Here is a 24,907-nt window from a genome sequence, read left to right as displayed (position 1 = left end):
CAGGATGAAGTTAGCCTTGGTCGGACGGTATCTCCGGACTGGTACCACCACGGTCTTGGGTTTATACCCGCGGGCGTGGACAGTCACCGTGTACACACCCGGTAGAAGCAAACGCCAGTAATCGCCATTAGTAGCTGCAAATACGAGAAACAAAATAAACTGTATTAATATTTTAAAAAAATCAAAGGTCGTAGGTTCAAAGCCCATCAGTTAATTTCGGTTTTTTTCATTCAATCTTATCTGGATTAAAATGGACTTTGTTATTAGTTGTGGTTATTTGATCAGTTTTAATGCAGGCCCACTTTCCAATTTATAATCGCCACCAGAAGCTGAAAATACTGGGAAATATAATTAGTTTCTATAGGAAGTTGCCTTCCAGAGGTCGCGTGTTCAAATCCCACCTGGGTCAACTTTTTGTTTGACCTTATCTTCCGAGTAAAGTGAGCATGCAAACACAAATGCAATATTTTGCTACTTTTTGGAAAGGTTGGGTTGTTCCAGGTGTACTTCCTTCACCTTTGTCCTGGGTTTGAATCCCACCTGGATATGAATGGATATTCTCATTTTTTTTTCAAGGGATTCTTTCTATTTCCTTATTTTCCGAGATATTTGTTGACAATTCATCCCCGTTGTCTACCGTTGACCTTCTTTGCTTTTTCAGATATGTGTTGAACCCTTTTACCAGAACGGACTTTTTTATGTACCGGTATTATACGTATATATGTATAAAATGCCTAACAGCGTTTCAGTCGCGGCCATGCTAATGCAGCGAACCATGCACATGTTTTGTGACTCAAGGACTGTATACACAGCACTTTTTAGTTCGACTTCAAATTTGTTTGTTCGAGCAAAGGACGTACTGCTATAGGGTTATCGTTTGGTAGAGGTCAAATTGCAAAACTGCTCGACAGTGTGTGAACATGTAGTACGTGTACATGGATTTGTGTTGTGTAAAACCTCTCCATGTACAAGTTCATTCTACAACGTCAAACCACACGCATAGAATTTTAAGCTGAATTATTTCACGACTTTGACAGTGGTGATTACACGGTGACTTTGCAGATTGGGAGTTGTGTGTAAGTGGAACACACTGACCAGTCAAAATGACACTATCTAACTTTTTCTTAGACGTTCGCACTGTGCTGTTGGGCTTGTTCATCCTGCTGGTTCTTCGCTGGTTCTTTAAGAAACCAATTAGAAACCTCCCTCCCGGCCCCTGGCGGTTTCCAATCCTCGGTTCCGCCCCAGCCATCGTTTCGGCCGTTTGGCGAGGCCTGGAACCCCACGACCTCTTTGTGGCATACGCCGCCAAGTACGGGCCCGTGTTTCGCCTGAAGGCCTTCACCAAGACTGTGATAGTTCTCAGTGACTACCCCTCCATCAAGGAAGCGTTCCAGCATCCGGAGCTAAGTGACAGGCCCAACACGCTCATCAGCGCAGTGACGAAGACAAACGGGGTCGTATCGGCCTCGGGGGAACTGATGATTGAACTTCGCCGGTTCTGTCTCACGGTTCTCCGGAGCTTCGGGGTGGGCAAGACGAGCTTCGAGGAAAAGATCGGCACAGAAGCTGAAGAACTGATGAAGGAGATGTCTTCGTTTGACGGGAAGCCCTTCAACCCGAAGCGTCTACTCAGCAACGCCGTCTCCAACGTCATCTGTTCGGTTATCTTTGGCAAGCGGTACGAGTACACAGATCAGAAGTTCCAGAACCTTTTGGATCTGATAAGTCGCAACATCAAGCTTCTTGGAGCAGGAGGTGTCTTTTTCTTCATCCCCGGGCTTCGATACTTGCCCTTTGGGAAATTCAAGCAGATGATCTCCAATATCCAAGAGAGTGAGAAATTTGTTGTTGACATCATCGAGGCCCATCGCGCTGAATTCGACCCGGAGAACCTCAAGGACTTCGTCGATGTCTACCTGAAGGAAAGCCAACAGAATCTAAACAATGAACCTGGGGCTCCAACTAGCAAAAGCTCTAGTTCGGCTGCTCGTAGCCACCTCAATGACAGCAACTTTGTGGGAACCATAAGGAACCTCTTCATAGCAGGTTCTGAGACCACGGCTACCACACTGCAGTGGTGTCTCCTTTACATGATGATGTTCCCTGAGATCCAGCATCGAGTTCAAGCCGAGATCGACGCCGTGGTCGGTCGCAACCGGCTGCCCAGGATGGCCGACAAACGAGACCTCAACTTCACCCAAGCGGTGATCTGGGAGGTCCAACGCCTAGCTTGCATCGCACCCCTGGGCATCCCACACACAGCTGCTTCAGACACCCACATCCACGGTTTCACGATTCCCAAAGGCGCCATTCTCGTCCCAAACCTGTGGGCACTCTTTCGAGACCCCAGAGTCTACCCAGAGCCAGACCGGTTCAACCCTGAGAGATTCCTAGACAGCGCGGGGAAGGCGGTCAAGCCAGACGAGTTGGTACCCTTCAGCGTGGGTCGACGTAGCTGCATCGGGGAGCACCTGGCGAAAATGGAACTCCTCATCTTCTTCAGTTACTTCTTGCATCAGTTTACCTTCAAGAAACCTGACAACTCACCCCCGTTGTCTCTGAAGGGAAAGGGCGGCATAACTTACTCACCAGAGCCGTTTGAGCTCTGTGCAGTCAAGCGTGAGTAAAACAACACGCTGACCACGCATGAGTTGCTCCCTGGAGCATCCATCTCAACTTCTTGGAGGCAACATGACTTGCGTATACGTTATGCAATATGATGGCTCATCAGTCACCTCTCATTATGGTTGTCATTAACTCGCGTATGTAAATAGATCGACAATAAATAACGTGCACCAGCGAACGGTGGTACGGGTACATAGGCAAAGTTATTATTGAAGCACCCTCGTGTATGAGTTGAATGAATTAACCAAAAAAAAGAGAATGTTTTTAATTCAGTCTCCTCTACATTTTGGGTCAAGCTTTATAATGGATAGTACGTTAATTCTGAGTATTCTGAATTTCTGATGCAAGGTTTTGTAATGCAATTGTCAATACGGACATGGGTAACTAATTTTGCTGTGGAAATTATGTCTTATCATTAATTTAAGCCAAATAGAAATTGGAACATTGAAATAATTTCAACCCATGTCATTCTGTAGTTTGTGCTAGTAGTTTATTTACAAAAGTAGGTAGTTTTTAATTATATTTCATAATTACTTTTTTACAAAATGAGGATTTTGCGATATTATTAGGTGCATAACTTCAAATCCTCAAAAAGCTGAATATAACAGCTCTAGAACTACATCAAAAAGAGGGACGATTACAATTATTTAAAGGTATCAAATTGAATTGGGAAGAAATATCAATTGAAAATCGCTCCTATTTACAGGGTGAGTAAAAAAAAAGCGGAACCCAAACCCCAAAAAATATATTTCATATTTCTAAAAATATGCAGTACCAAAAATAATGACTGGTAAGCCAATTTCATAATCTATTCAAGATAAAAAAAATATTGAAATTGCCCAATCAGTTCACAGAATATCATCATTTAAATTTAATGACCCTAAAACCTCTTTTGTCCAAAAATGCGATTTAAAGAATGGTCGTCACAATTGTCTTCAAAAATCACCAGCGATAAAACTTCAGTTTTAAAAGTTCAAAGTATTCAACAAAGTCCTTTTGAAGGGTCGTCTTTTTTTTTTAAGTGATGTTATAAATCATATCGTTTGCTTAACCAGGGTTGTTAATAAAGCTATTGTGTACAACAGTTGTTGACACTTTTTGAAACAAGTATTCTGTGTCATTTTCTTTTTGTTCCAAACAGTAAGAAAACACAATAAATGGGGGGGGGGGGGTTGGACGAAACAGGTTTTAGGGTCATTGCGTTTAAACGGTGATGTTTTTGAACGGATTGAGCAATTTCAGTATTTTTTTTCATCCAAAAGTAGCTTATGAAATCAGCTTTTCAGTCATTATTATTTTTGTTTAATATGAAATATATTTTGGGGGTTTAGGTTCCGCTTTTTTGGCTCACCCTGTATAAAGATAACTAAATGTACTTTATAAAACTCTAATAAACTCCTTGAATTCAAACATTGTGCCTTCCAATACCCGACCCTGGTATAACAGGAAAATGCCCCCCCCCCCCCCCCCCCCCCCGCCTAACAAAAATGGCCATAAATAGTCACGCTGCTAGCTTCATAAATACAGGTTTACATCAGACTCTTTCATTGTACAATACATGTATTCCTTTTCCAATAAAATATGAAAAGAGAGTGAAAGAAAGTTGAAATATTCATAAAAATCGTTAACTGAAAGTTTCAATCGAGACGAGCTGTTATCTCCTATTTTCTCAGAAAGTCTGTCCATCTGTGTTAATAACCGACCATTACATCCCGTGAAATAGTTTCTTGTTTCTAAGGTTCCTCATCAGGGAGAAGCCGTAGTATCCTCCATGCTCGCCAAGACGTCCTCCCTTCTCTCCACCAACCCATCGCAGTCATCCCCAAGGAACCCAAACTGTCTCAAGGCGGCCCTGAACCCACCGAGCAGATACCCCTCCTCCTCGAGCTGTCTGAGTTTGCATCCCGAAGACTCCTTGGGGAGGGGTTTCAGGATGAAGTTAGCCTTGGTAGGTCGGTATCTCCGGACTGGTACCACAACTGTCTTGGGTTTGTACCCGCGGGCGTGGACAGTCACGGTGTACACACCCGGTAGAAGCAAACGCCAGTAATCGCCATCAGTAGCTGCAAATACGAGAAACAAAATAAACTTCTTAAATAAAATGTGTCATTTCGCTACACAACACTGCCTCCAATGTAGATATCCAGCTAAGATTCAAAAGTAACCTGAAGCGTTTCATTTGCTTTTGAAAGAAACAGAATAGATGATAAAGATTTCCAAAAACTGTATCTTAAGAATAACGCCATTTCTAAAATTGCACAGAACAAGCTTCCTTTGCTTACTGACCTGGTTTGTTTGTATTTTTCTTGCTGATTGAATTTTATTCTAAATATCTTTATTTTTTAAGATTCATGTGAATCTCGGTTTTTTGTACATACCTTGTAGATATTTGTTGCACATGTACAGACGTTTATTTCCTTTCCATTTTTGGGGGTTCCCTAATTTTTTGCTCTTTCATAATTTAGAAATATTTTAGGATACGTAGAAGTACAATGTATAATTAATTCTTTCGCATGATTCATTTTGTTCAATTTCCCTGCTCCTTATTTACTCTGTTTACAGATTTGTTGTTTTATGTTTCTTCTTTGGAATAGCTGATTGACTTTGACATTTCCATTTGAGAAATATATGTATTTTTTTTTCAGAGGTCATAGGTTCAAAGCCCATTCCAGTTACTTTCGTTTCTCAGATTCGTCATACAATTTCATCTGCATTAAGATGAACTTTGTTACTAGTTGTGGTTTATTTGATCAGTTTTAATGCAGGCCCACTTGCCAATAAATAATCGCCACCAGAAGCTGAAAATATAACCACGGTCCGTGAAAATAGAATAAGTTTCTATTGGAAGTTGCCTTCCAGAGGTCGCATGTTCGAAGCCCACCTGTGTCAACTTTTTGTTCGACCTTATCTTCCGAGTTAAGTAAACCTAGTATGTTTTCCTGAATGGTCGAGCATGCAAACACAAATGCAATATTTTGCTACTTTTTGGAAAAGTTGGGTTGTTCCAGGTGTACTTCCTTCACCTTTGTCCTGGGTTTGAATCCCACCTGGTGCAACCTATGAATGGATATTCTCATTGTTTCAAGGGGTTCTCTCTATTTCCTTTTCCCCCCAGATATGTCTTGACAATCCCCCCCCCCCGGTGGCCAACCGTTTTCCTTCTTTGCTTTTTTAGATATGTGTTGAACCCTATTATGTATTATAAATATATGTATAAAAATGCCTACAGCGTGTCAGTCGCGGCCATTCTAATGCATCGAACCATGCACATGTTTTGTGACTCAAGGACTACCGGTATGTAAACGGCACTTTTTTAGTTCGACTTCAACTTTGTTTGTCCGAGCAAGGACGTACTGTTATAGGGTTGTCGTTTGGTAGAGGTCAAATTGCAAAACTGCTCGACAGTGTGAACATGTAGTACGTGTACGTGTACATGTACATTCATAAGGGGATTTGTGTTGTGTAAAACCTCTCCATGTACAAGTTCATTCTACAACGTCAAACCACACGCATAGAATTTTAAGCTGAATTATTTCACGACTTGGACAGTGGTGATTACACGGTGATTTTGCAGATTGGGAGTTGTGTGTAAGTGGAACACACTGACCAGCCAAAATGACCCTATCTAACTTGTTCCTAGACGTTCGCACTGTGCTGTTGTGCTTGTTCATCCTGCTGGTTCTTCGCTGGTTCTTTAAGAAACCAATTAGAAACCTCCCTCCCGGTCCCTGGCGGTTTCCAATCCTCGGTTCCGCCCCAGCCATCGTTTCGGCCGTTTGGCGAGGCCTGGAACCCCACGACCTCTTTGTGGGATACGCCGCCAAGTACGGGCCCGTGTTTCGCCTGAAGGCCTTCACCAAGACTGTGATAGTTCTCAGTGACTACCCCTCCGTCAAGGAAGCGTTCCAGCATCCGGAGCTCAGTGACAGACCCAACATGCTCATCAGCGCAGTGACGAAGACAAACGGGATCGTATCGGCCTCGGGGGAACCGATGATCGAACTTCGCCGGTTCTGTCTCACGGTTCTCCGGAGCTTCGGGGTGGGCAAGACGAGCTTCGAGTAAAAGATCGGCACAGAAGCTGAAGAACTGATGAAGGAGATGTCTTCGTTTGACGGGAAGCCCTTCAACCCGAAGCGTCTACTCAGCAACGCCGTCTCCAACGTCATCTGTTCGGTTATCTTCGGCAAGCGGTACGAGTACACAGATCAGAAGTTCCAGAACCTTTTGGATCTGATAAGTGGCAACATCAAGCTTTTGGGGGCAGGAGGTGTCATTGTCTTCATTCCCGGGCTTCGCTATTTGCCCTTTGGGAAATTGAAGGAGGTGATCTCCAATTTTCAAGAGACTAGGAAATTCGTTGGTGACATCATCGAGGCCCATCGTGCTGAATTCGACCCGGAGAACCTCAAGGACTTCGTCGATTTCTACCTGAAGGAAATCCAACAGAATCTAAACAATGAACCTGGGGCTCCGACTAGCAAAAGCTCTAGTTCGGCTCCTCGCAGGCACCTCAATGACAGCAACTTTGTGGGAACCATAAGGAACCTCTTCATAGCAGGTTCTGAGACCACGGCTACCACACTGCAGTGGTGTCTCCTTTACATGATGATGTTCCCTGAGATTCAGCATCGAGTCCAGGCCGAGATCGACGCCGTGGTCGGTCGCAACCGGCTGCCCAGGATGGCCGACAAACAAGAGCTCAACTTCACCCAAGCGGTGATCTGGGAGGTCCAACGCCTAGCTTGCATCACACCCCTCGGCATCCCACACGCAGCTGCTTCAGACACCCACATCCACGGTTTCACGATCCCCAAAGGCGCCATTCTCATCCCAAACCTGTGGGCACTCTTTCGAGACCCCAGAGTCTACCCAGAGCCAGACCGGTTCAACCCTGAGAGATTCCTAGACAGCGCGGGGAAGGCGGTCAAGCCAGACGAGTTGGTACCCTTCAGCGTGGGTCGACGTAGCTGCATCGGGGAGCACCTGGCGAAAATGGAACTCCTCATCTTCTTCAGTTACTTCTTGCATCAGTTTACCTTCAAGAAACCTGACAACTCACCCCCGTTGTCTCTAAAGGGAAAGGGCGGCATAACTTACTCACCGGAGCCGTTTGAGCTCTGTGCAGTCAAGCGTGAGTAAAACAACACGCTGACCACGCATGAGTTGCTCTCTGGAGCATCCATCTCAACTTCTTGGAGGCAACATGACTTGCGTATACGTTATGCAATATGATGGCTCATCAGTCACCTCTCCTTGGTTGCCATTAACTCGCATATGTTAATACAGAACCAGCGAACGGTTGTACATAGACAAAGTAGCATCTTGGAAGTTGAAGGAATCGACAAAAAAAGAGAGGGTGTCCTAATTCAGTCTCATCTATACTTTGGGTCAACATTATTTTATGTTAAGGATAGTACGTTCATTCAGAGTATTCTGATGTAAGTTTTTAACGCATTTACTAATACGGACATCGGTAACTGATTGTGCTTTGGAAATGTGTTATCGTTATGCTAAATATATTTAATTTGGAATTATAGTTACTAAATCCTGTAGGCCTAATCTCATTCTTAACGTGTTTCTAGCAAAGCCATTTATACTTTTATTGCTAGTAGTTTTGCATTAATACTTTTGTGTACGTCTATTTTGTAACTAGTATTAGATTTATTTCCATCTAACTAAATTTTCAAACATATTTTATTTTCTTGGACTATCTAGCGTCAAAGAATCAGGTCAAGGCTGTGGAAGTTGGCATATTGTTGGTAGGTTGAAGAACATCATCTTTGATTGACTTCAGTTGACTTGGCAAACGGGCGGCTTATAAAACAAAGAACTTGGTGTATGGAACGGTCTTTTGATGAATGTTTAGCTAGAGTAACTCCAGCCCCAACGCTTATCAGGAATTTGACATTTTATAGAGCAAAAACGGGACTCTCGGTATCGGTATAACAAAAAAATGGTCCTTTTTATTAATTCCATCCCAGATTCCAAACAAAATGAGGTATGTTTAATGGAATCTGGGATGGGATACTAGAGTGAAAAAATACCATTTTTGTGACGGATACAGCGAGTCCCGTTTTTAGGGCCTCTTAGAATCTAATATCTACAACATACTTTTAGCTCCAGCTGTATATGTCAAATTCCCAATGAGATACTTTTGATTCAACTTTGCACGATTTTCTTCTCTTTGATCCGTGAAACCTGCTCCTCAACTCTTCACTTTGATTATCCTGCCGCGTTTAATTTCCGGACTGCAGACACGTAACAAAACGCCATGGACGTCACTCCCAGGGCAAATATTCCCCAAGAAAGTCCCTACCCTGTAGGGTTGTCTTACCCGTTGTGACATCGTGAGCAATGCTAGGCCCCGTCACCCTTATCACGGCATTTGCTATGGGATTTCTGTCTGTGTCCATCACCTGGCCTTTGATGCCTATATGCACCTGTTTGAAACAATCAATTAAAAGTGAAATGCTGGCAGTTAGAAAAAAATAGGGTGATGACGCGATGATGCGCTGTAATTTTGTTTCTCCGTGTGTTTAGACTCTTATGCAGATAATGGAGAAATTTGTCATAATCTGTATTAATATTTGTAAAAATTATTATAACTATAGCATTTGAAAAACAGAACGAAACTGTTATCATTGTATAATAATCTAGTGTTCAAGGCATACGGCAAGAAGACTGTCATTACACAATTTTAGCAAATTTTGTTGTTCAATTTTGTGAAATATCCCAAATTTTTAGTTTTCATATACAATAGATTCAATGGTAACCGTGTATATTTACAAACTCTTGTTTTATTAAACCATTTTAAGGTCATGCTTATTTAAACCATTGTGAATGTCATCTGGAGCTCTTGCAATGTAATATTTTGCTTCTTGGAAAATTGCTTGGTTGGACGGGGTGTTTCTGGAACAAGATTTGCTATAACCAGTTGCTGTTGGATCGGCGGTGGGTATATGCACCGTCAAAAATATGCCTAATACTTAAAGGGAAAATACAACATTTGCAAACATCAAAAAATAAAACTACCAAATCATTTTGAAATACCTTGCTGGACTGTTAGTAAATGACAGTGTAAAGCATCCTGTAAAATCATGGCACCTGGTATACTGTCATTTTCAAAAAAATTAGTGGTATTTTTGTATCAATTTCCAACGCTGATCGGCCGATCAGCGTTGGAAAAAAAATTGGCTTTTTTTCAAATACTGGCCCCAGTTGACCATCGCACTTGTTTGCAATCGATTACACACCTATGAACGGGTACAAGCCAGCTAGACTGGTTCCCTGACCTTACAATTCCCTAATATATGTAAACTGCTCTGTTTCTTCTAATAAATGGAATCAGGGAACCAGACTACAGGAAAATGATTGGTTTTCTTGGTTTTTATAGCATTTTCGAACCCAAAACCTCAAAAAAGTCAGTGTAACTATATTTGCTATATATTTCCAACCCCCCAATTCCATCCATTTCTGAAAATTACAGCAAAAGCAAATGATGTATATTCCCTTTAAGGAATAAGAGCGCTGTGTTGACCCAATTTGAGGTGCATATTCAGACGTGAATCAAAGGTTATTGGCGTTAGTGTACACATTTTAACATATTCACAATCTTCACTTTTCAAATGTATATAGAGTTACTAAACTGCTTCGATAAACACGATTTGCTAGTACTATGTGAGCCAAGAAAATGACATCGTAATATGACCGATTCCCCAATTCAGTTTCTCTTCTCTTTATGATTGTATTTCTCTATCCTCAAAACCCAACTCCCTTTCCCCACCGACTCCTTTTCTCACCTTGTCTATATACTCAATCAAGGATTCCCTGTTGTCCTCCCACTTTCTTTTTAGCTCCTCCTCCCGGGGGAACTTGTCGCACCCAAGCTCCAGTGTGATATCGAAGCAGTTGCTGGAGAGATAGTTGTAATCTTGCATCCCTAAGATTCGACGAATTGGAGATACACTGAGTCAAGTAAGTATCTTCGGAAATAATCATTTTAAGACGTTGTCCACACAAAAATCAAGCGTTTTTTTCACAGTGTGTGAAGTGTAGTGCGCTACCGTCAAAAAAACCAATAGGGTTCATGAGAATTTTCTGACGTCATCTTGTGTATGCGCAGTTAGTTCGCTGTCGCCAAAACAACCAATAGGGTTTGTGGGACATTTCTGACGTCATCTTGTGCATGCGCGCGCAACAGCAAAGTGCATCCAACCTTTATTTCTCCATTGTGACTTTTTATCGTAAGCGGATGCTTACTAAATTTTTTAAGGAAGCACAAATTAACCTCACCTCCGGACACGATGTACCAATCGGCCCCGTTGGTCACACCGTCTCGGAACACCTTAGCCCCCTGGAACCGACAAGGCTCCGCCCTGGTAGCCATCGTGCGGTGATACAGCGAGTAAGTCAGGGCCAACTCGCGGAACAGGTTATCGTCGGGCGTGGCCGAGTACATCTTACGGGTGTTACGGCTCTTGTCGTACGGGTAGTTGGCTACCAGGTCGCCGTCGTGCATGTTGGCGGAGAGGACGAAAGGGTACTGAGCCATCCAGTCCATGATGGCTTGGGTCTCGGGTTGGCGACCCTAGGGTTGGGGTGGGGGTAGATTAGGGGTGGGGAAAGAATCGTTTCCGACTTTTATTAATGCACTCACATGCAAGATTCTTAGGCCATTTTCTGTCCTATTTGTTTGGCGCTAAGAATGCTATTGCTTGGAAACTTTACGTGATAAGAAAAACATAACAAGGTGAAACAAGTCGCAAACAAAATACTTGCAGCTTTGCAAACTTGATTTTCAATGTGCTTGAGCCTTTTGTGTCCAGTCGATCTGAGCTCGGGCATCGTTATTTAAGACAAACTAACAAAGCTAGCATGTTAAAAATATACATAATATGGACACGTAAGTCTTGACAAATTTAATAAAAATGTCGGCAAAGATTGGTGTGCAAAATGTGCCAAGAGAACTGAACACAAGGGCGGATCCAGGGGGCCATGGCCCCTCCCAAAGGGGGCCATGGCCCCTCCCAAAACGAAACCATTTTTTTTATGTGACCTCGCAATAAAGGCAGGCAATGAGTACACCACCATCTTTTCCTCAAAAAAACATTGGTTAAAGTGGTCAGAAATTGACTCAAATCCCACCATGCCACAGAGCATCTAGAATCCAATTTTTTTTCGGAGCCCTTAAACGAGCCCCGAACCCCACGCCGTAATTTTTTTACCCACTTTTTGGGGGACCAAAAAAATTGTGTTCTGAATCCGCCCTTGGCTGAACATATGACGAGCGGACAGGGAAGAGTTTAATTGAAATTGAAGGGCGATACATCTTGGTTTCAACATTCGACTCAAACACCTTAAACCCCTGTCTCATATTTGATGACTTGGGTCCTTCTAGAAGTTCTACAAATTCCTGTGGCATTTTATCCACTTTTATATTAGATTTCCTAAGATAAACACATTTTCATTGCGAATTCCCATTGCACACAATGTATGTAAGTAATGTAACCCCGTGTAATTTTACCCCCATGCGGCATCAAGGGGGGCAAAACTCGATACAACATTCTCAATGCGGACTGCACATTCAAGCTCGCCGACATTGTGAACGCAGCACAAACTTGACTCGACACAAGTCTGTTTTTGATAAATCTTCATGACAAGTTTTCCTGATTTTTTTAACCAGCCAGGTCCTTCCTTGTCTGGTGATTACAAACACCCACGAGGCCACGGCCGGGTACGCGCGAGCTGTACCCGATAAATCATCATCTGACAAGAAAGCCTGGGACATTATTGTTCATCATGCCCTCGAGTTCTCCTAACCTATAAGGTTTTCAAAACCACGGTTTTGTTCCAGCTTCGGATCGAACAGATGTAGGCCATGCATGACTTCGGAAACTCTGGCTCAATGCAGCTACATGTTCTCCTCTATATTTGGCCAATTTTGACAGTACAGGCCTATCCAATTGGTTTAGGCATTAATTAAAGCATATAAGATCATTTGCTTTTCATGCATTTTGTTCGTTTCCAATAATAACACCACTCAATATCCAAGGAAGAATGTTCAAAACATAATCTGTTGAATTTTCAGCTCAGTGGATGGATATTATACTTTTCGAGAAAACAGTGGGGGGATGCACAACCTTTTGATCACGAAACACGATTTCGTCAATGGCACGCTGTATTTCCAAAAATCAGTCAATTGACTGATCGTTGGAAATCACCTACATTTTCTTGATTTATTCTAAGTGACAACAAGCACGATACGATTTCACGGGGTGTTTAGTACCAGTACGATCTGTAATCTATGTAAGCTTTTTGATAATAATTCGGTAGGTTACTTTTAAATGCAAATGATACATGCCTTTAACTTCAAAGTGATGGGGAAGCCTAAGCTGGAAACCATGCCGAGGTTTGGAAAAACCCAAGAGTAAGGAATAGGTCAAGGGTCATGACCCCGTCCCCGTCTGACCTAGGGTCGAAATAAATACAGGTCGGCGAATACAAAGTCATGTATAGGTATGTAGGTTGCGACCCAAGCCCTAAAACAAGAACCCTGTTAACCCAACGCTGTCAAAATAAACTGGAAAACTGCCCAGAATGTTCGCGAATATTCAGTGTCAGCGCTATGGAATATCAGTCAAAATGTGCACATGTTGTAGATAGAATTTGACAACGTCGTTCCCCATGGGTACGATCTTGCTGCGCCGTGTTGGTTCCAATCGGGCCATGCACGATAGTGAAGGAAGGCGCCCATGGAGTAGAGGCTGAGAATTTGAGGTCATGTTCATCCAGTATTTTTTGATGTAACATTTCCAGGCTATACAAAAATCCCTGCCTATTTCAGTGGGTTCGGTATAACGTTTAGCTCACTGATTTATATTTGGGGTATAAGTATTTTTATCTCTTTTTTTCTCACAATTTTCCACGTGTTTGTTATAAAAGTGGTTTTAGAACCGTACTATTTTCTAACGATTGACCATCAAGAAAACTCTTTATTTCCAAATTTAGAAAAAAATAGGCTGAAAATCGTCCGCATCTGAAGACTGAGAAATGCAACTGACAATCAGAGACGGTGTCCATTTTTTTGGGTCCAGTGAATGTGGCTCCCTGCGCACGCAAACGTCTTTTCCGAGGCCCCCTCCTTTCCAAATTCGAAACACGCCCTTCCACCTCTGCACAACACTCAACAACTTCCATCAGTTTAAATCGATGCGACCTTAACTCCATAGTTCGTAAAAAGTTATCAAGCAACTCGGCCTGTAGGGAACATCCGGTCACACTGGCACCGCGTCTCAACCTATCGGGCCACCTGGGAACAGGCATTTGCCATCGTGACGTCAAATGGAAACGATGAATCCAGGAGATATCGACAGAAAATAGAAAGATTCCTTGTTCACATTTCAACACAGGGAGTGCGCAATAAGCGATACCAGAGTAATATATAGTCAGTGTTAATATTCCCGAGCAAATAAATAAGATTAGAAGCAAGCTGAACTCTGTAATCGAAAGACCAAGCACTATATTAATAGTGGCGTAACTAAGGTTGAGGGGGGGGAGGAATGGGAACCACCAAGACCACCGCTTGAGGCCTGTGTCCCCTTGTGCCCCCTTATGCCGCCCCACCCCCTTGTTCCCCTTAATTGTGCCCCCCTTGTGCCCAGCACAGACGTGAACACAAAATATAATTGGGGCGGGGAGAGAAGATAAATGCGGGGAAAAAAATTGAAATTCCCCAGGTGAGGCTCGAACTCACAACCTCGGCATGTCACTGAACAGCCGCAGTGTACTGTCTTATAAGTACCGCGCGCTAACCGATTGCGCCACTGGGGAATTCACATCTTTCGTTGAATTCGAAATCGGTTTTGACATTTTGGAAAGGAAGATCAAGTCGAAACAAATAATTCGGAAGTATCCAGACGCCACTTCTTTAGTTGTGTACAAAGTCAGTATTGAGAATCGAGCGCATTTTGTAAGTATTTTCTAAAAAAAAAAAAATTGGAAATGTTTCTCAGTCCCAGATTCATGTCTTTTCATCATTTTTGCAATATTAACTGGCATTAGGTGAAAAGCAGTCTTTTTAAATATATATTTCAACCCTTGGTACCTTTTGTTCCCGTTAAATGAAGGTTTTCATAAGTATACTTCCAATTTTGTTTTGGATCTTAAAGCCTAATTATGTAGGATAAGTATAAAACTGAGACCTTTAAACTTATTTCCCTAAATGAAACAAGTTGAGGGCTTGCCGTTCAGATCCTAGCAGATATTTCTTCAGGCCCTCTATTTGCATTTTTTTTCTTTCGGGCGGGGGTTCCCCACCCGTTCAACCCGTACCAACCTCTTTATTTTCCCGTATGAGTTGCAGGAGATGGTTGTTGGCCCCTCCAGTTTGCTCGTGTTTGTACATGATGTCGTTCAAGTCCGGGAAATCACGGTTCAGGTCCACGTTGTTCGCGTTGCCCCGGCCGTACATGGACGGCACACGACCCTAGAAGAAATGCAAGAAGACACGGTAAAAGAAAAACCTTCAACTTCGGAACGAAGAGTATTCATGTTCCTTTTGTCCAGAATTCTGGGGGGGGGGGGTTTGCATTCTGACAGTGACTTTATGGCCGTTCATAATACAACCATCTTTTTATGTTAGAAGTTGGACGTAGAAATATTTCCACAACGAGACCAACAGCTCTCATGTTCATCAAAACAATTTCCCCATACCAAAAAGCGAGCAGCAGAGGAGTGAAGATGACTGATTTCAAATCGATGCTACCCATCCCCTCTGCTTCTACGGATTGGTGAAACATTAACAGAAAGGGGCCCGAGAAAAGGGGGAAACGAGCGTTCCCTAACGGCGAATGAGGCCCCTCCCCTTATGGAATTTGCAATGGCCGAGCGGCAATTATTTTTTCTACAACCAAGTAAAGTCAGTGACTATAATGCGCATGCTTCAGTTTACAACGGAATGGTTCTCGGTATTTTGCGGCTGACCACTCCCCCCCCCCCCGAAATTTGGTTCTGAATACGCCCTTGGAGGAAGAAAATGGGGTTTGATCGTTGGCCAAAAAAACCCACCCAAAACCCAACACACAACTGGAGAAAAATATTAACACTACTGACGTGTAGAATGAACACCAAGCGTCTTAAAACAAAGTGACAACCCACCATGACGACGTGTCTACGGTATGCCATCTCGAACCCGTCAGGATTCATGGTGGGAAGTAAGTGAATCCGGGTACTGTTGATCAGCTTCTGAATTCGTTTGTTCTTCTTTGTGTACTCCTCGCACAGGTACTGGGCCAGGAAGATGAGTAGTTGGCGCCCTGTGGCCTCGTTCCCATGCATGTTGGCCACATACTTGAATTCAGCTTCCCCTGGAAGCGAGGGTGGGAGGTAGAAAATAATTTAAAAGTTGTGAAAGGTTGGTTTTAATTTTGGCATGAACAAAAAAGTATTGTGGGGTGCCTTTCAATCTTCCTTGAATTTTCTCAATTTTTTGAATGTTTGTATCCTGCTTTTTATCTCATGTCCAGGCGTTCTAATTATCATGTCTCGGTTTCTTTCATCGGAGTTATCCATTGTGCTCAATTAAATCACCCTCGAATAATAATAAATCGAGAATATGCTGGAAAAGTACAGGGATTTCGGTGGGAAATGTGCTTTGCCCCCTCTAGAAAAAATCCTGGCGACTCCCATGCTAGGGACATTAACACGTGTTCGAGCTTTTGAAATTTGGTTTGCATTTTAAGTGACACCTGTTTGGAGAATGTCTACAGGTGACTCAGGCACCTCATGGGATATCTGTCCTATAACTTCATGCTTTCCTGCCCGCGTTCTACTTATTTTTCACCCGTCACTACATCAGGAAAATTTAATGACGTCTGCAAAGCTCGAGATGACCTGGAACATTCAGGAGCTTGGAAAAACTCGACCTGATGATGGATTGAGGTCGGGGATTCTTGTAAGAGCGCCGTTTCGGGACGTAACCGAGACTCAGAAAAAACCCAACCCATCAAGCAAACAAACGAACAGCCCAACACCCCACCCAACAAACAAACTAACAAACAACCACAACACCCCCAACAAACAAACAAATCTAACAACATTCCTACAATAATGTCGATCAAGATCGTGGAGATACTGGTAAAAAAAATAACATTAAAATAATAACTGTAATTTTTGACGCAATTAAACTCATTTGGACCGTAAGTTACGTATGTTGTTACAGCTACTGCTATGCGGTTGAAGACAGGTGTTGAATTTTAAAAGAAAACAACAGAAGATACACGAATTCGAGATGTCCAAATTGTTCAGTTTTCCTGTTTTCCCTCGATTTATCCAGTTCCTGACATTTGATATCAGCTTGACAGCAAGTATAGACAAGGACAAAACTTCAATGCACTTTTTGGAGTGACACAAAATCTCTTTCAGCGAATTCCTGAAAAATCTTGTCCCCAAAGAAAGGTTGTTTTTCCCCTTCGCGGGACTCGAGTTCACGATTAAATATCACACGTAAACACCGGATTTTGTTATTTCAGGTAATGTTTGTTGGCATGTTCTACCCGAACAGTTTGACCCCATGTCACCGGGAAAATATTTCACAAAAAGTAACACCTTGAGGCAAATCGCGTCAAACAAATGGAATAACAAATCCAGCACATCACAACACCAGTATCCAATTTAATTGAATTTCAGGCTGAAATGATTAGTTTTAAATCAACGGATTTTTTTTTAATGAAATCTCGGAAAGTGTCCAAGCAATTCAGTGACTTCTGTGGAAGAGAACCAGTATTGGGGAGGAAAAAAGGGAAATCAAACGTGAAGCAAAGTTAAAAGTAATATAGGAGTAGAATAGAGTCAAAGTCAATGCCAAAAGTATGAAATTCAAATTCTAAGGAGTGGTAACAGTCATATTAGTATTGACAGTAATGCCAACAGTCATAATAGTGAAAGTCGAAGTGTGCCGGCTGGCACATTTTTTTAAACCCACCCTTTCCTCCGAACGAAACCATTTCAGGCGGAATCATTTCATAGGATATTGGGTTTGCCATCCCTTATTTTGAGCATGGCTTGTTTCTTTCAATCTGATATAGATCCGTTTCTGGGTAATTAACAAACAAAACCATACAAAATTCAATGAAATAACTACGGGTAAAAATAACAATTGGACAGGGTGTGACCGTCATCTGGATAAGTTGGTTCGAAATCTGAAAAGACAGTCACAAAATGTGCTTGTTTCATGTTTATCATCACTGTAAAAAAAATGGTAATTTTACATCAAAAGTTACGGAAGCAGCGTCGCCAGACACTCTGCTATGTATTTTAGTTTTTTATCAAGGGTTGTAAAATGATTCACAGAAGTGTTGCAAATTGATTTTACACTAAAAAAAAGTTGTTATTACAACAGAAAACAAATTGCATTCACATCTCTGTTCATCGGGTTTGGAAAGATACACGTATATTCACAGAACACGTTACCCTGCAAGTGCTTATTTAAAAAATGTTGTATATTAACCCTAAAAGGGCCGAGGCGGAATCCGCCCCCCCCCCCACCCCCTAAATCTTTTCCGCGATACCCTTGCAAAAAATATGTTTTCCTGACCCGAAATTTCCTGACTTTTAGCCTCGAGTCTTTCCCATCTTTTGATACCAAAAACATAAAATTCCGACTATGGATTACCGCGTAGCTAATTTTTTTAGGCGCTTCGCGCCGTGAAAACTTAATTTCTCCATATGTAGTGTACACAAAGCAGAATTACCATTGATGCATATGAATAATTAATAAGCCGATAATTCCAAAAACCTTCAACCTATAGTCATGAAATTTCTTGGGTATGTTCCTATTAAGTTGTTCTATGCATGCATCAAATTATTTCTTAATTTTTCGTCACTTTATGGCCGAGATCTAAGGGGGTGGAATCCGCCCCCCCCCCCCCCCCGGCTGTAAGATGGTCAAAATAACCCGGCCCCTTAACTAGGTTCTGTCAAAAACGGGAAACTTACTTGAAAAATGTAATTTCAACATCAAAAGTGTTGTAAAGTGAATTATACGGCAGATCAGTGAAAATTACAGAATTTGTTTACAGTGTATATATTGTGAAGCATGAAATATCCAAATGAGTCTAACGTCGTAAATGCGTCATTGGTCATTAGCAGCTTTAAACTTGCTCAATCCGTGGGAGGAAGCAGCGATAATTCACCGTTCAGCCGCATCGCTGCAAAGGTGTCAAGCTTATCCTCCAGGGGAGGGTGGGGGCTCGCTTCTACCCCTCACCCCTCCCTTCCGTTAATTTACTTCTTAATGAGGTGGCGTTTTCATTAACCCCCGCCTAGGCCAGGCAAGGTGCGAATGAACGTCACACAGCCGTTTACCATACCTGATCCGGTTCAGAACTGCTGCGTTTACCCGTGCTGAAATTACCTCCCGATGCGGACACATGCTTGCTGGGCATGCGCATTCCGTCTTATGGTAATTTCAGGCCAACAGTCAGAGCACCGAGGGAGCACCAGACCATTCACGTCAAGGCTATTTTCACGATCGTGTTTGACCGTTGTAAATCTCATTCGTTTCACCTGTTTCGTTTGTTGTGTTTGTGTTCCAAAACCGTTCCATAAATCTTGAGTGTTCATAAGTTGGGGTCCTTTAGCTAACCGTAAGGTAACCATAAATAATCTACAAAGTTCCCCAAAGTTTTCGGCACGATCTCTTGAAAATAAAAGACTGCTGCGGTAAATTTTGTCAACAGAAATGACCTGGAACAAAACAAGGCGGGCCCCTGATATGTTCATTATTCAAAGCTTTTCATCAAAATACCTATTCGTCAAAACGTCAGGCTCTCTCGAAGTTCATCTTACAGTCGTGGTTAAGTCTTGTCATTACCAAGCGACCTGTCATCTGCAATTGTCAAATTTAAAATGCCATTTTGATGAAACACAATAGGAACGTTACGAGAAAGTTCCACGCCCGGGCACACTAATTTGTCCCCAAACGCAGTAATAACTGCCTCCTTGAGGTACCCCTGGAGGGCCAAGCTAGCACCCCTGATGCACCCCTCCCACGCTATAAACATGACCCCGACAGCAGCAGCTTGCATCATCCGAACTGAGAAATTGATCAAGACGTATTAGACGCAGGTGAGACTGTGCCATTATTAACCGAAAAAAATGTGTTACTGTAAGAACATTCCCCGATTTTTCACACCAAACTAGTTAAAGGTCTGCCAATCGTGTAAATATCTGTTATTGTTTTTCTTTTCTTCAAATAAACAATTTAAAATTGAACATCGTGATCGTGTGAGGTTATTTCACCTTGAATTGTGTCGCCCAGAATTATGACAAAACTATCTATGACTGCGAAAGTTTTTTTCTTTTGTCTAAAGAAATTTGATAGATTTTAAATTAAAGTGATATCCCTTTACCTATAAGTATAACGGCATTACCCTTGCAATTTATGATGTCATTTTCTATTTTCTCTGAATCATCGATAAATGTAAGCGCGGAGTAAGTTAAGCTAGAACTTTAACAAAACAAGATGCGTACATTTCGTTAGCTTTCAAATGGTGTAGATTGATATTCGCGCAAAGGCATTGTGTGAAGTCCCTTTGATCACTGAATGAAAAATACCTTGCATATCTCGCCAAATTTTCTCCAGTGGCTGCAAATTAACCTCCTAGCTTCCTGTATGATCCGGCCAGGAAATTCAATAAGTCTCGTTTATCTTGTGAACTTTATGTCTGATATGGACAGTTTATTGTCTCTTCGCGGGTAACCGGGTACATGGAGAGGACACGGCCCAGCAGCGCGTGTCTGCTACCCAGTCAATGGCTTCGTGCACACCCCGCAGAGGGCGCCATACAGCGCTCGGTAATTCGTTATTTACCCGGTGGTGCCGGTAGCGCGGCAAGTCTCCTCTACAAAACATTGCGAAGGAAACGCATAATTATTATTTTGTGGGTGGCTTAACTCCATGATGCATGTGAATACGTTCCGGTAGTGTTTTCCAGTAACTTAAGAATTTGATGAATAATGAAGTTATGTTCCTTTGAAGTTTAAAGGAGAGGGAGGAACTTCTCTTTGCCATAAAAAAAACAGAGGAAAGTGGTGCTCAGGTTGTTAGAGAAAAAACATAAACAAAGAATCTTGAACTTATAGCAATATTGATACGCCTAGACCTTACATGTATACATTACCCTATCGTGTCATTGTACTTTTTTTACGGGCGCAATAAGGCATGATTAATCTTAAGTCATTTCCATCAACACGTCACGGTCATGCCATCGGCTTTCGCACCAGCAGTGTTTTACAAGCAAAGTGAAGCATAAACTTTAACTCGTCACTATTATATAGGCGTGGGCGAGATTACCTCAGCCGGTGAAAAATAAATATCCATTCAATTTGAATTTTGGTACACCAGGTTTCATCGGTTGCTATGTGTTACCATTAAGCACTCCAGACTCAAGAACCAATGAATTTCAAGAAATGGCTCTGAGTGCTAGGTAAGGCAATGTAGAAAAAACTCGCAGATATCTGCGCCCACCTATAAACTTTCATCGTAATATTGAGCCTGCCTCAAGTGGAATTACGTATTATTGATCAAAGTCATTTTCTTCCTTGCAACGGCGTATTCAGCGGGAGGGCCCGGGCGATATTTTTCCCGATGATACCACACATTCGCTATAGGTGTGTATCGAAGCACGTTGGGTTGCAAGTCAGGTTCTCGGACTTTATTTTCCCTTGAAAAAAACATCCTCCAAACCACAAATTAGCAAAGGAAAATGTTCCAAATGTCTAAAAATTCCATTAAAAAAGTAAATATATCGCAGCCCAGGGAGGGGCAAATCCGCCCCCGGCCCCAGTCCCCTTCTCGATCGACAGTTGCACCTTTTTTTCAAAGAAATTGGAAGCATCAGCACCTCACAGCCAGCACTGTCTTGACTAGGACCCCTCCACGTTTAAACTTTGTTACAGGCCGAAAACATGTACACTGATTGTGTGTCACAATAGAGTTTGCTCATGGGTCCTGAACCCTCCATTCTCTCCAAGTTCACGGGGTTGTGACTTACCGTCAACTCTCGTTGGGACACCCCTGTTGCCACTTATCACGGTTGACTCATCGCTATGTTGACAGATTCAAGTCGTGAGCGTGTTATGTTGTCACGAAACAAAACGCGCCTCGCAACGTTAAATCCATTTTCTTTAGAGGGGATCCGGGATTTTTTTCAAGGGTTGGGAGCTGACATTACAATCCTGGCTTTTCACGTGGGTGTTTGATGTGTTAAAGTCAACAGTCGGGCCCCCGAATGCTTTTTACCAATGCCTTTACTTAGTCACTGGTACAAAAAAACTGTGTTGCCTTTTCACTGGCGTGCGCTGTTGGTGTTGGTGGTACCATGGAGGAAGGAATTAATTCCTTCCTCCATGGTGGTACAATGTACATTGTAGTTGGGTCTGATGTAAAGGTCCATGCGGGGATCCTTTTTGAGGGCCGGACCGTGTTAATACCGATTGCGGTGCCTTGGTTTCAACGCCACCGAGGTCTTACGATATTAATCAGCATGAGAAATTCAGCCACCACGCGAATATCATTATATGGGTGTTAAAATGGGAAGATGCTCCGCCCATTTTGAGGGGGGGAATGCAAAATAAACATCGCCCACCTTTTGCCACATACGATCCGCCCTATTTGTTATATCAACAGTGCTATTTGAATGCGTACCGGTACTGTAATTGTACCTTTTCAGAAAAAAAAATCGAGATGTTGTTTTTAGCAGAAATATTGCTTCAACAACTTTTTTTGTTAAATTCAGCTGGAAACCCGTGCACAATTTACATCACTTGGTAATTGTTTTCGCCTCATTGCTAAGCAACAATTTTTGTTGCACTAAGAAATTCCTGATATTCCGGGGAAAAAACAGTGTATGGTGTGGAACACACGGAACCTTGCAGTGACGTCATAGACTGGCCCCCTCTTCCTCCGAATCCTCCACCTTCTTTTAATTATCTCCTTGTTTCGTAACCACTCGTGTTTCTTCAGGCTATACATGTATCCCAAAAAAGTCTGCATAACACATGCTCCTGCAGTGTCGTCTGTGATTTATCAGTGTACCGTGGCCTCGTTCATATTACCTTGCCAAGTCATGTGGAATGACCAGACATTATTGTGGAATGTTGGCATCTGTAGACATTGTTTCGTTGTGTACGTGGGTGAAAGAATCAATTTATGACAATTATTATTGTGGCAATTCTTTCGTTCTTGTGTCCTTCACATTTGACAATGGCTGTGTTCAGGTGTCTATCCCAACTTGAGTTCTGGGAAAGACTTCAAACCTTATTGAAACTGCTGAAGGCAATTGTATTTGTTTACGCAGTTGGAAACTGTACATGTTTGTGTATTTGTGGTGGTTGCAGTGCGGTCGCTTTCTCCGTTTGGGTGGATTGGTTTGTGTGTTGCCTTCCGAAAGAAGTTACTTCAGGGAATTGGGACTTTCAGTTTAGTCCCCAACTTTTGTTTTGTCACCTAAAAACGTGTTTGTCATGTTATATACCAAATCGTGAAGAAATTGTCCAATTTTAAAATTAGATAAAGCATAAAGTATGTCAAGAGTTTTCACAACTGCGTGTGCATTGTTAGCTAAAAGGTAGTGTTTATGAAAAAAAATACGGGGAAAGACTTTTAAACACTGTCATTTTTGCCAAACATTATTTTAGCCTTCCTTTAAAAAAATGTAAATTTAACACCCATTAATTACAGAATTTGTTGGATATACCTACCCACTTCGTGTACCCCTGGGTTATCCGACATCTCCAGCACATATAGCCTGCGTCCCTGTACACTCCTCCCAATGTCGTACAGTCTCGTAATACTCCGGCATTTCCAAGCTATCTGGTGCAACAACACGACCAGTTCGTTGTGGCTCTGATAGCTGAAGTCTATGCCGTGATCTGCTCCGTTCTGCCCGGCTACAGACCCAGGAAAGCCCAGGTTTAGACTAAGCAGCATTAAAGCGACAATCTGAGATACAAAACTCGTTACCAGATGCATTTTGGTGTCCTGGTTGTGTGGAGAACACACCTTTAAGCGTAACACAGGTGTAACTTTGCAGGTGTCTGCAGTTAAGAGTTAAAACACTCAAGCTGCCTTGACGCTATGGGTGAACAAGCAACACGCTGATCCTAGCAAAAATAAAACCTTTCCCAAGGCGTCTTAAGTCCTTCGCGGGGGTGTGGATCTCAAGATCTCCAAATCCCTTCAAAGAAAATCGGGTGATGTAGATGTTCGGTTGACGTCTGTCAGCGCGTCCGGAGCGGATGCTGAATGATTTCCTCCCGACGAATCAGAATCGGTGATGACACAATCTTGCATCACAGGGGAAATCCGCTCATCACGAATGGACGCCTCCAGAAATGTCTGTCGAGTAGGAACACCGGGTACGTGTTGTAAGACTAAGAACCTTGGTCACCAATTGGACTGAAACCAAGCCCTGCAGAAATAAAGGTAGGATTTCTGCCAAGGATGCGATGTTGTCTGCTGAAATGAATTCCAGATCGGAACTAGGAGCAGACTATACGGAAATCATTTAATTCAAGGGTGATGATTCTCGGTGTTTTTGCAATAACTGATGATACGGAGAAACCTGTGTAACAAGTGCCAGGTCGTTGGTGCCACCACCTCACTAAATAACACGCGACTGGCGCAGGGCGAGTCAGTTCAACAAAAGTGCACCTATAGTCTCTATCTCAAGGACTCGGCGTTTGCTTTCCTTGATCCTATACAGCGCACGAGGAAAGGCTAACACCTTTATACCCGCTACACGTCGTAACTCTTACCACAGAGGTGATCCAGGTCGGCCTCTTCTGCCCCCTAGACGTCAACGGCTCCGGTTCCCGTGGGAGCTAGCCAACCAGGCCCCTGTCAGTTACCTCGTGGGGCCATGAGCCACGCGAGCCCCGTCTCTCCATGGCTAGCTAGCTAGGTGGACCCCGCTAAAATCTCTAAAAAGGAAAAAAAAATGGCGGAAGGGTTTGGGGATCGTTTTGGCGGCAATGTAACGGAAATGCTTTATAGGGTGGTTTCTAGATTGATTAGTGGATCAGGCGTTTGAGATTAGCCGTGTGCTGCTTGGGACCTGTTCTCTGGCAAACATGTCACATTAGCTTCCTATTGGTGTCTGTCTTGCATGAACTCGGACCAACAGAGTTTGAGCGTAGGCAATTAGCCCCCTCCCAATCCGTTCCAAAGGTTTAGTTACTAGGAAGAAATTATTGCTGAGCTAACTCCAGCTCGGAA

General features: G+C 42.7%; 2 protein-coding genes, 1 non-coding gene and 1 pseudogene across 3 annotated transcripts; 2 read left to right on the top strand and 2 right to left on the bottom strand.

The window, feature by feature from the left end:
- Window positions 1–619: 619 nt before the first annotated feature.
- On the top strand, window positions 620–3,065 carry LOC119734517 (cytochrome P450 2J6-like). The gene has a single exon (XM_038208049.1). It carries the CDS (start codon window positions 1,104–1,106, stop codon window positions 2,628–2,630), a length of 1,527 nt encoding a protein of 508 aa, XP_038063977.1. The 5' UTR covers window positions 620–1,103; the 3' UTR covers window positions 2,631–3,065.
- Window positions 3,066–4,097: 1,032 nt separating this feature from the next.
- On the bottom strand, window positions 4,098–24,751 carry LOC119734518 (carboxypeptidase E-like). The gene is made up of 7 exons (XM_038208050.1): window positions 23,392–24,751; window positions 15,787–15,995; window positions 14,966–15,115; window positions 10,924–11,218; window positions 10,431–10,570; window positions 8,966–9,071; window positions 4,098–4,691 (listed from the first exon to the last, which is right to left on the bottom strand). Exons 1-7 carry the CDS (start codon window positions 23,660–23,662, stop codon window positions 4,375–4,377), a joined length of 1,488 nt encoding a protein of 495 aa, XP_038063978.1. The 5' UTR covers window positions 23,663–24,751; the 3' UTR covers window positions 4,098–4,374.
- LOC119734516 lies at window positions 6,065–10,568 on the top strand (annotated as a pseudogene).
- Trnai-uau lies at window positions 14,359–14,460 on the bottom strand. The gene is made up of 2 exons: window positions 14,423–14,460; window positions 14,359–14,394 (listed from the first exon to the last, which is right to left on the bottom strand). It is a non-coding gene; the product is annotated as a tRNA-Ile (tRNA).
- Window positions 24,752–24,907: the final 156 nt, after the last annotated feature.

The sequence above is a fragment of the Patiria miniata genome, unplaced genomic scaffold (assembly GCF_015706575.1).
Source record: "Patiria miniata isolate m_02_andy unplaced genomic scaffold, ASM1570657v1 HiC_scaffold_27, whole genome shotgun sequence".
Classification (NCBI taxonomy): domain Eukaryota; kingdom Metazoa; phylum Echinodermata; class Asteroidea; order Valvatida; family Asterinidae; genus Patiria; species Patiria miniata.
Note: the sequence above shows the minus strand (reverse complement) of the source record. Positions and strands in the feature narration are given on the sequence as shown.

Coding starts and splice junctions, on each gene's coding strand:
- LOC119734517 (XM_038208049.1), top strand. CDS start 1,104: ATGACACTATCTAACTTTTTCTTAGACGTTCGCACTGTGCTGTTGGGC.
- LOC119734518 (XM_038208050.1), bottom strand. CDS start 23,662: ATGCATCTGGTAACGAGTTTTGTATCTCAGATTGTCGCTTTAATGCTG. Junction 10,571..10,923: donor TTGGTACATCGTGTCCGGAG/GTGAGGTTAATT, acceptor GTCGAATCTTAG/GGATGCAAGATTACAACTAT. Junction 4,692..8,965: donor TGCTCACGATGTCACAACGG/GTAAGACAACCC, acceptor TCGTATTTGCAG/CTACTGATGGCGATTACTGG.